The sequence below is a fragment of the Prionailurus viverrinus genome, chromosome B2, assembly GCF_022837055.1.
Source record: "Prionailurus viverrinus isolate Anna chromosome B2, UM_Priviv_1.0, whole genome shotgun sequence".
In the NCBI taxonomy this organism is placed as follows: domain Eukaryota; kingdom Metazoa; phylum Chordata; class Mammalia; order Carnivora; family Felidae; genus Prionailurus; species Prionailurus viverrinus.
The window spans coordinates 74,062,742-74,078,355 of NC_062565.1; the positions used below are offsets into that span (position 1 = coordinate 74,062,742).

At 34.7% G+C, this 15,614-nt stretch overlaps 1 protein-coding gene across 4 annotated transcripts in view; it reads right to left on the minus strand.

Annotated features, from left to right (window-relative positions):
* The window catches only part of IBTK (inhibitor of Bruton tyrosine kinase), a 91,485-nt gene that overhangs the window by 30,099 nt on the left and 45,772 nt on the right, over positions 1-15,614 (minus strand). For all 4 annotated transcript variants that reach the window (XM_047858850.1, XM_047858848.1, XM_047858849.1 and 1 more), the window contains exons 17-21: positions 11,170-11,271; positions 8,001-8,118; positions 5,242-5,302; positions 4,560-4,681; positions 3,149-3,261 (exon numbers count right to left, since the gene is read on the minus strand). In XM_047858850.1, the coding sequence (XP_047714806.1) occupies positions 3,149-3,261; positions 4,560-4,681; positions 5,242-5,302; positions 8,001-8,118; positions 11,170-11,271 (516 nt within the window). The remainder of the gene's footprint in view (positions 1-3,148; positions 3,262-4,559; positions 4,682-5,241; positions 5,303-8,000; positions 8,119-11,169; positions 11,272-15,614) is intronic.

Consider the following 15,614-nt stretch of genomic DNA (forward strand, 5'->3'; position numbering starts at 1 on the left):
ATGGGCTAAATGGTAGCAGGCATTAAGGAGAACACTTGTTGGGATGAGCATTGGGTGTTATATGTAAGTGATGAATCACTAAATTCTATTCCTGAAATCATTATTACACTGTATGTTAACTTGGACTTAAATTTTTAAAAAGGAAAATAAATAAAACATACTATCTCTTATATATTTAAATAAGTGGGTTTTCCTTAAAGTAAATCACTCTGACCAGATATATGCCTCTTTTGTTGCTGTCACTGCTCAAATAGTTTGGAAATAACATTCAGCACTCCCCCATCTTTTAAATATTTTTAAGAGCAGCAAATTTTTAAGAGAGTATATTTAATGCCAGAATGCTACCAAAAGTCAATTAGAAATAAATCTAATGAATAAAGAGGATGTTTAAACTGGCCAACAATTATTTTTAGTATAAACATTTTCACAGATGGTATTCTAACATAAAGGATCACACAACGAAGTTTACTTCCAGAACAGGCTTTTTGGCCCCAATTAAATTTGACCTTTCTCTGCTTTGGCCACAGAAAGAGTAGTAAAGCAGGAAGCATAAGAACTGGAATCAAAAAAAATAAATTCTATTTCTGTCTGTCACTACCTCAAATCACTGAAGTTGTCTGCGCTTTTGTTTCCTCAGGTTTAAAGGAAGGGACAAAAATTTAGTTCATTACTAATGTCTCTTCCATCTCTGAAATATAAAGATTCTAACACGTGTGCTAATAATACCATTATTTAAAACAAACTAAATATCTGCTTTTTCCCTAAGTCTTTTAGGCAACTGAAAAACAACTAGTTTCATAACTTCCTGTCTGTCCATTTATTCATCTTTCCATCAATCCACCTACACGTCCTTCTATGGACTAGAGGTAATTCGTGTAACAGAGAGAACACAAAATCACAGAATTTTACATATTAAAAGGTCCTAAGTAGGAATTAGGAGATGTAGTAAACGTGAAAGACCTAGCTTCAGTGCTTCATCAATCAATCCAGGTATATTGTTTTTTTTTTTTTTTTAATTTTTTTTTTTCAACGTTTTTTATTTATTTTTGGGACAGAGAGAGACAGAGCATGAACGGGGGAGGGGCAGAGAGAGAGGGAGACACAGAATCGGAAACAGGCTCCAGGCTCTGAGCCATCAGCCCAGAGCCTGACGCGGGGCTCGAACTCCCGGACCGCGAGATCGTGACCTGGCTGAAGTCGGACGCTTAACCGAATGCGCCACCGAGGCGCCCCACTGTCTTTTTTATATCTTTCTGTGTTATCTAAAACAACTATTCTTGACATTGTTTATTCCTTTGAACATTATCAAACACATCAAGTACCTCATTTATAGATCATGTTAAATATAAAGACATTCTTTCTTTGCCCTGAGTGACAGCTTTTCTTTTTTTTTCCACAGGGACAAAATGTGTACTTGTATTTTTCAAAGTTACCTCATCAGGCTGACTAAGAAAATACTGCTGACAGAAGTTATACCTATTTATGTCTTCTTACAGACACACATACTATTTCTTAGAGCCATACTGTAGTCTCATTGTGGTCACACTTCCGTATTTTCATCTAAAGAAAGTATTACAATTTCGATAGTTTAGATCTAGATCTAATCAGAGGAATCTAGAATGTGAGATAGTCTATACCACTGGCCTCAACTTTTGAAATCAAAACAAAAAGGTGTGAGAGGTGCTGTTCTAGTTGAGAGACTAAAGAGACATTAATAAGCAAAGGCAGTATCTATCTTCACAGGATACCAAGTGTTTTTTAAGGTTAAAACACAAAAGGCTATAAAAACATTCCTGGACAACTGGAGAAATCTGAATAGAGACTGTAATACTAGGTAATATTCATGAACTGATGTTAATGGTCTTCGATGTGCTAATGATATTATGGTTGTGTAGGAGAATATCCTTATTCTTAGGAAATTCGTATTAATTTATATTAAAATGCCATGCCTACAACTTCCAAGTGGATCTGTAAAAAATGACAGACTGGAGAATGAAGGAAGTGAGCATGCAACAGAAACTCTATAAAAAATAGCAAATGTGGTAACAGGTTAACAATAAATTTGGAGGAAGGGTATCCAGATTTTCATTCTTTCATCTCTTAAGTAAAAGATTTTCAAACTAAACTGCGAAAACCATTTTAGAAAAACTACATGACCTTTACTTTCAAACAGCTCACATAATGCATAGATATAAAATATTTTGTATTCTATTACTGGATTATAACCTTCTAATGCACATGAATGGCATCTAACTCGGAGTACTGATGTAAATGAAATGAATCCATGTGATAATAGTGTCTCTGTCCTGTTTTGCCCATCACTAACAGTCTATGCCACTGGACAGAGTGGTCTTTCTAAAAAAAAATTTTATCCACTCACATTATATGCCTTAAAAATCCATCAATCGATTACTCATAGCCCTCAGAATCACATTTAAATTCCTTAGTTTAGCATAAAATCCCTCCCAAATCTGACCATTGCCAATTACTACTTATCTACACATGCCCTATATGGCTGAAGCATGCTGACCAAAGCACAAGAAATATGCAGTTCTTTCCAGTGCCTCTAGCCTTGGGAGTATATTGCCCCCTTTGCTTCATATGTCTATCAGTGTGCCTCCTTTTCTTGGCCAATTTCTCTTCATTCTTCAAGATCCAACTCATGTATCATTTTCCTCAAGAGGTCGTTCTTGATCTCCTCAGATTAATATGGGCTTTAATTTTTTTTTATACATTTATTTATTTTTGATAGAGAGACAGAGCACAAGTAGGGGAGGGGCAGAGAGAGAAGGAGACACAGAATCCGAAGCAGGCTCCAGGCTCCAAGCTGTCGGCACAGAGCCTGACGCAGGGCTCGAACTCACAAACAACAAAATCATGACCTGAGCTGAAGTCTGACGCTTAACCAACTTAGCCACCCAGGTGCCCCTAATATGGGCTTTTCTTTTGTGCTCTCAAAGCAAACCTCAATCAGAATATTTATTACAATATACGATCATTTTTCGTAGCCTCCCTAAGACGAAGGCTATTTTCTTTCAGTAGGCCTGGCAAATGGCATACAATAGTATTTGATACATGTTAAATTAATTAGATAATAGAGACATGAAAGATTAGATCAGGAAATATATCCTAAGACGCTTTCACTAACCTGTAGATGGTGGACTCTGAATAACGTCTGAAAGGTTATAACCTCCAGAACTATCCGAACGCTTACGTGTCTTCTTTTTTGCTCTTGTTTTTGCCTTCTTGAACATACTTTCCCTACGAAAAAAGCAAATACAAAATTCATTTTTTAGAAATAAGTTACAGATTAACAGCAAAAGAACTGTGCATTTTGAGCAAGAGAATAAATATACATATATGTGTGTGTGTGTGTGTATAGCATTTTAGTCAAACAGAGAACACAAAAAATAGGCATGCTCTAGTTGCATTTTTCTATGTTGCTCAGAGCAAATTACTCAGTTTTACTGAACCTCAGTGTGTACTCTTACTAGATGTAACTCTACTATTTCTGTGAAAGTTAGAAATAGGGAAATACTTTTAAAAGTAAATAATCAAATATCATAAACTTCAAGTAACCCAAATGCTAACAAACACTAGAAAAGGGGTTAGAAACAAATCTGGAACCTAACAGCAGTTTCTCAGTGGGCTACACAGTTAGTTACTATTATATATATAGTAAATGACTTGAATGCCCAAAGATTTTAACAAGTCATTTACTAAGTAGAAGGAAAGTAATTCTATAACCAGTTGATAACTGAGCCTAACACACAGTTTGGAAATACTAAACAGGGCTTGTCATATGTTTGGCCACACTACAGGGAGATTATGTAGAACCTGGGATATTTTGTTAGAGGATTCCCAAACGTCAGTCACTATAGGTCATATCTCTTGAACCAGTCAGGTTCTCTATAGAGAAAAATCCATAATGGCTGATGTAGTCTTAGTTCAATCTCTCCAGAGGGCAAATCTTTCAGCCAAGATGGAGGAGGAACAATCACTTGGTTGAACTGAGTTCAGAAAAAGGTCAATTTTCTTTGAAAGAAGCTAAAAAAATGATCTTTTTCAAATCTAACCACTCACCCTGGTCTTCATAAACCTGCTACCTCTAATTCTTAAGACTTTCTGGAATTCTGTTTTAGTTTTTTTTCCTAAGTCATTACTGCTCAGCAACCACTTTCCAACTTCCAAAACTATTAACACCTCCTAACTGCTGTTTCTCCTTTCCTGTTCTCTCTGCTCTAGTGCAATATGCCTTTTTTATTTATTGTAATTTTAGCAGGGTTTGGGAAGGTAGCCAAGATAAATGCATTTATTCAACCTAACATGTTAACTTAAAGGTTGTATTCCTTTTATATTTATAGTTAATTGTGTTACATCTGCAAATAATTATGCATGTACTTTCTTATAGCAAAACTAAGAATAAACATAAATACATACTTCCTATTTCAGGATTCTCCAATTTTCTCTTTCAGTATAAACGTGTTAATAGTGTCAAGATCAGGGAGAAGAGTGGAAGAAGAGGAGGGAAGAAGAAAAGAAAGAGAAACAGAGCTTACGAATAATTCTGTTCCGTATTTATGTCTTCTTTCAAAAAGATATCTCCATCTTCTACTTCCAAATAGCTAATATCTGGTCCGTCCTGATATGGTGTAATGACTCTTCTATCCATTGCTGGAATCTATTTTTTTTTTAAAAGTCACTTTTTAAATATAAAATGTGTAAAGATTTTTTCAAAATAGGTATAATATCCCACTTGTTTTGATATGTGGGGACATTAACAAGGAAAAGTCTAGAATGCCTAATGACTTCCTATGCTTACAACAAAGGGAAAAATGATTAGACTCATTAAACAGATTATTCCAAAAAATATCAAAAAACACTTTCCATAAAAACTCATTATTAAATACAAATTAATCCAATTTTGGGGATAATATGAATCCATGTTTTTGTACTGTCCTGATGTTTAGTAAATTAACAAGTAATGAAAGACTTGAAAAGTCTTCAATAATTTTCATTTATAAAGGAATTAAAAGTTATTAGTTTTATCATTAAATACTTTCAATTATGATTATCATACTAACCTGTGGGATCTATAAAAAAAAACAAACAAAACCCCTATGTCTTCACTTTTAAAATATCCTAATGTATTACAATTTATTAGGAAATTATTTCAGTGAGAAGTCTGATCTAATATACTACTTTAATTTGATTATATTATTGAAAAAACATAAACCTTACCATTTTTCTATAAAACACAGAAAGATCCTTCAAAACACCATCACTTAAAACATCAAGAGACCTAAAAAATAAGATACAAAATTCTATTTTAAGACTTAAGTAACTTAATACCTACCAAGATTTTCAAATCTGTTGAGACACTTTACACTGCTGAATAAGTACATTATTTTTAAAATCATCAATATGCCATCAATATGCTACAAATTCTTTTTGAAAGTATGTATAGTTATATATTTCAAATAAACAGGAAGATACATACACAAACATCTTCAGTAAAATCAAACCCTTAGAAAAGATTTTTATATCACTTATATCATAGCAAAATTGTAAATATAGTTCTTCCTCAACATCCCAATAAATCTCTTAAGTTGAAAATCTCTTAAGTCAAAAATACATTTAATACACCTACTTACTGAACAGCTTAGCCTAAACTACCTTAAACGTGCTCAGAACACTTACATTAGCCTTGAGTGAGCAAAATCATCTAATACAAAGCCTATTTTAAAACAAAGTGTTAACTACCTCATGTAATTTATTACTATATTGAAAGTAAAAAATAAGTGTGTCAGTTGTTTACACCCTTGAAAACCCTGTGTGTCACTGGGAGCTGCGGCTCACTGCCACTGCCCAGGATCACCATAAGTGATCACCAGGATCACTTATACTTTTCACTAGTATGCGGAAAAGATCAAAGTTCAAAGTACAGTTTCTACTGAATGTGTATCACTTTCACACTACTGTAAAGTCAGAAAATCCTAAGTCAAACCATGGTAAGTCAGGCACCACCTGTATTCATTTTCCACATCTGTAATCTTTAGTTCCTACAGTATTATAGTGATAGAACAATGGCCTGTCACGATACCTGAATTCTATCTACAGCTATCACTGCTAGCAATTACCTGCATGACTTTGAGCAACTAACTTTATCTCTCTGGACTTTAGTATGTTCATGATGTATAAAATGTTTGGACTACATCAGTTGTATTCAAAGTAGATTTCAGGGAACTCTCCAGTTCCAAAGAGATACTTTTAAGGCATCAGTAAAAACTTCAAGTTTACATTCTAAAATATATGTTAAACTATTTTTCCAAGTGCAAAACAATTTGGATATTTAAATCTGTACCATACCAGTTTTTAACATTTTGAGGATAATTAACCTGTGATGTTATATCCATTTTGGTGCAGCTCTCCTTTTTTAATATCTTTATACATATTTATTTATACTCCCAGCAAACAAATAGTTGTCTAGGAATGGTTAAATTTGTACAAATCTTTGTTTTAATTCAAGTTATGCATGTCTACTCATGTAAAATTATACAAGTAGAGACATCACTACAGCACACGTCCCATTCTTAATGGTTCATCTGACACCTGTCACAACGTAACTATTGAACAATGGTAGTGACACACATCATTTTCCAGTATCATATTTTATTTAAAAAAAAATTTTTTTTAATGTTTATTTATTTTTGAGACAGAGAGAGACAGAGCATGAACAGCGGAGGGGCAGAGAGAGAGGGAGACACAGAATCGGAAACAGGCTCCAGGCTCTGAGCTGTCAGCACAGAGCCCGAGCGGGGCTCGAACTCACGGACCGTGAAATCATGACCTGAGCTGAAGTCGGACGCTTAACCGACCAAGCCACCCAGGCGCCCCCCCCTGCCCCAGTATCATATTTTAAGTAGATTCAGTGCTTGTTTTGCATTTTGGTTGATTCTTACTGACAAATGAATGAGCTTAGTTTGGCAAAGCAAAGTAAAAAAAAATTGCTTTGATTAAAATCATTAATGTGATGTCAGCAAAGAAATTTATTCTGAAACCCTAGCGAGATTCTGATACCAAAATACCAGAGGCATTTTAAAATCATACTAATATCCCATAACATTAATATGCACTTGAAAAGCATTTTCACAAAATAACAAAGCATTATACTGCCAAAAGAATTTCCTGTGAATTGAATCCTACATAGCAATTATTAAGAATCAGTGATTCACCTCTAAAAAGTAGAGCACTTTTATTTCATATTTTAGAGTTAGTTTCATTAAAGACCATCCTGACTTTGAAAGCTGAGATGTGAAAAACCTATTACCATATATAATAAATTATGTAGATCAAAATTTTGATTCTTTGAAAAAAAAGTGTCCCTGTGTTTTCTCGTCTATAATATGAGGATATAAACAGAATCTATGTCATCATAAGGTTTACATGAAAATCAACTGAGATCTATATAACACTTTGAGAATGCTGCCTGGCACATAGTATTAGTTATCATTATTATATCCAAAACAAAATACTGAAGCTTCAAAAGTGCAAACTGACATGCGGAACTCTAATCTAAAACTTCTATGTTCACCAAAACACTCATTTTCTCACCACCAACTTTATAGTAATAAAAATTAGACCTTATATTAAAAAATAAACCTGCAAATTTATTTCACCAAATAATTCCACTACTAAAAACAGTGGAATGCATAGATTTAAAAAATATACTTATAATTTTTTCCCCCACAAATTTCCAACAAAAATGCATGCTTTCCATTGAGGGCAAGAATTTTACCTATTTTGTTCACTGCTGTAGCTTAGCTGTGGCTGGCATATATCAAGCAAGCACTCAAATATTGATGGAATGATTGAATCCCCTTACATTTTTTTCTACAAAGCTGTAATTTGTCACTATTCTTTTAAATTGCTTACATGTCTGCTATTATGTATAAATAATTGCTTTTGCAACAGTCATACAATGTATGCACCCAACCTACCTTGCTTCAAGTAAAGCGGCCATATTCAGTCCTATAAATTGTAAACAAGACAGTTTCAATTGTTCAGCATTGTACATTGCTGCAAATTCCAGTAACATAGCAGCATTCTTAAGGGTAACTACAAAGAAAAGACAAAGTGAGACAAAAGCCATGTTACTACAGCAAATACATACTTATTTTTAAAGCTGTCAGGTTTGAACAAGGAAAACTGAAAGTACTTTCTTGCCAAAATAACTATAGTAGGGCAAATATAGAATGCACTTTTCATCCCAATGTGCCAAAGTATTTTAAATGATTGGTTATGAGGCAAAATAAACACACCAAAAGAAAATAGAGATGATATGTGTCACCTAAAAATTGACAATTTTCTATCTAAGGATTTTAGAATAGTTTTAACTTTCACAAATAAACCTTCCTTTTTATTTATATAGACAGAATAGTCTCTTTTGTATAAAACTAAGAAGATCTTAAGATTAAGAGAAACCAGGGGTGCCTGGGTAGCTCAGTTGGTAGAACCTGCAACTCTTGATCCTGGGGTGGTGAGTTCGAGCCCTATGTTGGGCACAGAGATTACTTAAAATTAAAAAATAAACTATTTTAAAAAATAAAAAATAACGTCAAGAGTCACGTTAAGGGTAATTTAAAAAAAGACTAAGAAACTGACAAAATCATTCTATAAAATATATTCACATTGAGTAATCCATCAAAATTTATGTGGGTATATTTACATAAACACATATACACACTATATATTTGGAAAACATTCACATTTAAATATTACTATATCATTATTCATGGCCAGTATAGAATCTGGTATAACTGTACAAAAGATTCTGTATTTTATTACAATCCTGGTAACTTTATGCATGAAGTGTCCTATTTTGCTAGAGACTATCTCAGAATATTCTACTCACCTAGCAAATGACTTTGGCTTTCCAAACCCCTTCATTCTTTATTTACTATGAGTCCAAACCAAGAGAGGAACATAACTATTTTCTACACCTGGCTTACCCTATGTTTTTTTTCTTCCTTCTAACTCTGTCAAAAGGTGTAATTGCAGTCAATAATGGTTTTTGCTTCGCTCCTAACCAAACCTAATTATGAACCCAAACTCTGCCATTTCACACACAAAAAAAATGGATCATATAAAAACTTTACAGTTGTTCAGTTGAGAACAAGGATTACCCAATAATAGAGATCAAACTTCTGTTGAACTCTTCTCTTGCTAAGTTCTAGGAAGATCAAGATATTCATTAATAAGGAAGCTGTGTAGCATGGACCGAAAAAGAATATCCAAGGAATGCCAGGAAAGTCAACTGAACAACTAAAAATATCTCCAATATGTATACTTTTTTTTTTTTAATGTTTATTTTTGAGAGAGAGAGAGAGAGAGAGACAGACAGACAGACAGACAGAGACAGAGAGCGTGAGCAGGGGAGACACGAATCTGAAGCAGGCTCCAGGCTCTCAGCTGCCAGCACAGCACAGAGCCTGATGCAGGGCTCAAATTCAAAAACCATGAGATCATGACCTGAGCCAAAGTCAGCCATTTAACCGACTAAGCCACCCAGGAGCCCCTCCAATACGTATACTTTATTCCTGTAGTATGTTGTATCCTTTATTTTAATATATTTCCATTTTGTAGCTTAAAAGATTAGAGATGTTGTTTTTTTTTTTTTGTTTTTTTTTTTTTGATAACCAAGGAGAAGTCTCTCCACAAAGCTCAAGAAAAGTAACTATATAAGACACCAGAACTAAGACAAACTATCAGCAAGAAAAAATTAGAAAATTCTGACAGGAAATCCTTTCATACTTCCTAAGTATGACAATGTGACAATGAAGATGAACAAAGATGAACAAAGATTAACAAAGATAAAATTAGAAACTTTTATATCAGGCTAAGAAAATCTAACCTTTATCCTAGAGTAAGCAATTAAAAATACCTAAAACAGGAAGACACAATTACTCCCAACAGAAAAATTAAAGTAGACAGAAAGAGGACTTAAAACATTACAGTAACACTACACAGAAGGGATGGATAACAGTTACTTGAACTAGCATAGACACAGAATAAAAAGGTAGGGGGAAATATGATTAATAAATATAGTTAAGATGCATCAGTTCTGACAACTGAAAAAATCTGGACGTAAAGAACAAAAACAATATAAAAAATAGCTTTGGGTTTCAAAATTTCAATGTTCAAAAAGACAGCCATGCAATGAACTGAAATAATGAACTATTTATTAAATGAAGTAACGAACAGAGACAGAAATAAGAGTTTAAGAGAAAAGAGATAAGTTTTGATCAAATATATAAATAAGATGATTATATAAAAATTCTAGCAAGGGGGCGCCTGGGTGGCTCGGTCAGTTGAGCGTCTGGCTTTGGCTCAGGTCACGATCTCATGGGTCGTGGGTTCAAGCCCCACATCGGGCTCTGTGCTGACAGCTCAGAGCCTGGAGCTTGCTTCGGATTCTGTGTCTCCCTCTCTCTCTGCCCCTAACCCACTTGCATTCTGTCTCTGTCTCTCTCAAAAATAAACAAACATTAAAAAAAAATTAAAACAAAAATTCTAGCAAATAGTAACAGATAGCTAAACACAGGCTTACAGCCAAGACCAGGACAAGAGTGAATAATTTCTTTGAGGGGCACCTGGGTGGCTCAGTCGGTTAAATGTCTGACTTTGGCTCAGATTATAATCTCCGTGAGTTTGAGCCCCATGTCAGGCTCTGTGCTGACAGCTCAGAGCCTGCTTCGTATTTTGTGTCTCCCTCTCTCTGTGTCCTTCCCCGACTCCTGCTCTCTCTCGCTCTCAAAAAAAAAATAAACATTAAAAAAAATTTTTTTTAAATTCTTTCAGACTTTCATCTTTGTAATTTCAAAATAAATTTCATACCATCTTCATTATTCAAGATTTCATGACATATCAAAAAATTTACATATTTCAATTATCAGATGTACATATTTTCACATATTAACATGTCTGGAAAATGGATGTGCTTATTGTTGCACAAAATAGCTTAAATGTTTTGACATTCTTCATAATTCAAAAACATAATGGTGCACTTTACCATATATGGTAAAATGGTAAATTTATGGCATCAAAAGTCAATGAATAATCCTGTATCAACCTGCAAACATAGTAATATTCAAATTCAAAAATACTTACGTTTCTCAGTTAATGCAACTTCACAAATCCCTTTCAATCGAGTTATGAGAAGCTGATCAGCCACCACAAGAACACTACAAATAAAATCCACATTTTGAGATTCTAAAAAAAGAAAGAAAACAAGCAAAACTATTACTTTGTACATTATACCTATGACAAAAGTTCAAGTAATTAAGACACAAAGAAGGGAGAATTATGATGACTATTTTCTAAAGAGTGGCAACTATGATAAATAGTAATAATGTGAGACTTTTCTACCTTTTAAGTGGAAAGCTGTAAAGAAACACACCAAAATGCCTTGGTTCACACTAGGACCATAAAATGGGTAACTTGAATTGATCTTTTTAGTCTAGAAAGCATTTAGTCTAAAAATGCCTGATTTATTAAAATCTCCCATATTGTTAAACATTTCTCAATCTAATAAATAGAGAGGAAATTCAAATCTCAGCATCAAAATTACTATGTAGATATGTGTTAAATACATATAACATATACGTTAAGAACAAATGTATATACAGGGAGTAGGGTGAATAATGCTTTTAGATGCTCATATTTGTTTGTTTTTTTTTTATTTTTTTTTTTCAACGTTTATTTTATTTTTGGGACAGAGAGAGACACAGCATAAACGGGGAGGGGGCAGAGAGAGAGGGGGAGACACAGAATCGGAAACAGGCTCCAGGCTCCGAGCCATCAGCCCAGAGCCTGACGTGGGGCTCGAACTCACGGACCGCGAGATCGTGACCTGGCTGAAGTCGGATGCTTAACCGATTGCGCCACCCAGGCGCCCCTCATATTTGTTTTAAATAAAGAAGCCTAAGGAGCTGGGAGGCTCAGTTGGTTAAGCAACCGACTCTTGATTTCAGCTCAGGTCATGATCTCAGTTAGTGAGTTTGAGCCCCACACCGGGCTCTGCGCTTACAGTGCAGACCTGCTTGAGGTTCTCTCTCTTTCTTCCTCTCTCTCTACCCCTCCCCTGCTTGTGCTCTCTCTCTCAAAATAAATAAACATTCTAAATAAATAAATAAATGAACAAAATAAACAAGCAAGCAAGCCTAAGAGTACATTTTCTTTTTAAATTATAGGAGTTCCTTATTTAAAATAATCTTTCTCGTCCTGAGTACTATTAACGCCTAAAGCAGTAACCCTGAGCCACTGCCAGAATAACATAAATACAAAAACAAAACAAAACAAAACCACAATAGGAAGAAAAAAAGATTAAGAAGAAAAAATGTCGAAAAACTATTTTTGACAAAGAGGAAGAGGTGAACTCACTATGAATAGCAAACTAAGGACTACTTCCAGAATTCCTCTTCTCCACAAAAGCAATGAAGATACTAGGAAAATTGTCAACTTTTTCAAAATTCTAGAAGTTAGCCAAAGGCTTACAGTAATCTAGGGAGTATTGACTCAAGAAAAATGACTGAATCTTGGTAAGAACAGTGAGCAATGGAGCACTGTAGTTTTTCTATTTAAATCTTCCCCTCCCCTCCTCCAGTCTTAAAAACCAACAAGCCTGCAATCACAGTGAAAACGAACAACCAAAGCCACTGAAGACAACAGAAGAGTTACAAAGCAACATTATTAAAGATAAGTCATTATTTGACATGTGCGGCAGGGCTTGTCTTTATTTTGACCTGACTCAAAGCTTTTACTGGTGTGAACAGCCTCTTCCCCCAGGGTGTTTATTAAAAACAATCAGTTGCAATTAATGTTGAAGCTGACTGAGACAATGATAATAGATGGAGCAAACAAGAAGCAGACAAAAAACATTTTTTTAAAATAAAAGCTAGGGAAAAAGGATGTTAATGATTAGATGTTTGTGTCCCCTGAAAATTCACATGTTGAAGCCCTAATTTCCAGTGTGGCAATATTTGGAGATGGGGCCTCTAAGAAACTAATTAAAAGTAAGTGAAGTTATAAAGGGTAGGGCCCTGATCCAATAGGATTAGTGTCCCTCTAAGAAAAGAGATATCAAAGAGATAACTGTCTGTCTCCCTCCCTCCCTCTCTCCACAACACACACACAGAAAGACCATGTGAGGACATAATAAGAAGGCATTCATGTATAATAAGCCAAGAAGAAAGTCCTCACCAGAAACCAACCTTACCAGACTCTAATCTGGGACTTCTAGCCTCCAGAATTATGAAAAAATGAATTTCTGTTGTTCAAGCCACCAGTCTATCATATTTTGTTATGGCTGTCCCAGTTGACTAATACAAATGTCCATGGGGGCTTTGAAAAGTCCCAAAATATTGCTGTGAAACCAGAAGCCCACATGTATGTGGATGACTATATACATACCAAGGAAAAACTTAAGGTCCTAAATTTTTACCTCTGGCTGAACTTGAGGCTCTGCTAAAACAGAAAATAAGAGCTAAAGCAGAATCATGAACTGCCTGCCTGAAAAATGAAGGCATGCCCCAACACACACACAAAGAACTCTGTGGCAAAGGCTGGGCATTTATTGGTTTTAGGCATTTAAAGAAATTTCTAACTTATCAGCTGACCACTAAGCTAACCCAGTAGACACTTCAGTGGTCACACAAGACAAAGAACAGAGATTTTACAGTATTAATTAGTTCAGAAAAGTCAAAAAGCAAACAGCAAAAACTTTTTAACAAACCCCAGGGAGGGAAGAGAATCTGACTTCAAAAGTTACCACATCATATTACTTAAAATGTCCAGTTTTCAGGTTGTGAGCTCAAGTCCCACATTGGGCTTGCTGCTGTCATCCTGTCATCACAGAGCCCAGACCACTTCAGATCCTCCCCCTTCTCTCTGCCCCTCCCCCACTTGCACTCTCCCAAAATATAAATAGATATAAAATAAAATGTCCAGTTTTCTATGAAAATTATGCAAGATGCAAAATACATGTTAAGTATGGCCCATCCACAGGAAAAAAAGCAACCAAGAGAAGCTCTCCCTGAGGAAATGAAGATGCTGCATTATTAAAGTTTAAATCAGCTATTTTAAATATGTACAAAGAATTAAAGGAAATGTCTAAAAAATTAAAAGGAAGTATGAGGATAATGTCTCTTGAAATCAAGAATATCAATGAAGAGACACAAATCACAGGTCAACTGAAATAAGCAATCTGAAGAACAGAAAGAAAAAACAATGAATAAAAATTAATAAGGCATAAGAGACCTATGGGGACGCCTGAATGGCTCAGTCAGCTAAGCATCTGACTTCAGCTCAGGTCATGATCTCATTACTCTTGAGTTCAAGTCCCACATCGGGCTCTCTGCTGTCAGCACAGAGCCCACTTTGGTTCCTGTCTCCCTCTCTCTCTGCCCCTTCCCAGTTCATGCTTTCTCTCTGACTCAAAAATAAACAAAACATCAAAAAAATTTTTTGAAACAAAAAAAAAAAGACCTATGAAACACCAGCCAGCATATCAAGATACATACGGGAGTCGCAAGATAAAGGTATGACCTAAAGAATATTTTAAGAAATAATGGCAGAATGGGGAAAAGTAAAATGTAGAGGTTTTGTATGCAATGGAAGTTAAGTTGTGATTAGTTTAAAATAGACTGTTTTATGTATACTGTTACATGTATGTAAGCCTCATGGTAACCACAAAGGAAAAACGTAGAGCAGATGCAAAAAATGCAGAGAAAGGAATCAAAGCATACCACTACCGAAACATCATTCAATCACAAAGGAAGACAACAAGAGAGAAAAAGGAAACAAAGGAACTACAAAACAGAAAACTGACAAAATGGCATTATTAAATCTTTACCTATCAATAATTATTTTAAATGTAAATGGATTAAATTCTCTAATCAGAAGACAAAGTGGCTGAATGGATAAAGAAACAAGATTCAACATTATGCTGCCTATAAGAGACTCAATTTACCTGTAAGAACACACGTAGGCTGAAAGTGAAATGATGGGAAAAAATACCCCATGCAAATGGTAACTAAAGGAGAGCTGGAGTGGCTATACTTCTATCCGACAAAATAGGCTTCAAGTCAGAAACAGAAGAGACAAAGAGGTTATTATATAATAATAAAGAGATCAATAAATCAATAGAACTATAAATACACATACGAGTATACAACAATGAAGCACCTCAATTTATAAAACACATAAAATGAAGGCAGAAATAGTCAACAATACAGTAATAAAAGGACTTCAATATGGATATTCATATTCAAATACAGATAGATCATGGAGACAGAAAATCAACAAGAAAACATCAGACTTGACCAAAACTACAGACCAAATGAAACTAACACATACATATGGAACATTCCACTCACAACAGCAAAATACACATTCTTCTCAGTGCACATAAACCATTCTTCAGGGCAGATCATACATTAGGCCATGAAACAAGTCTTAACAACTTAAGAAATTGAAATGATACCAAGTATCTTCTCCAACTACAGTGGTATAAACTAGAACAGGAGGAAAATAGGGAAATGTGTAAATATGTGGAA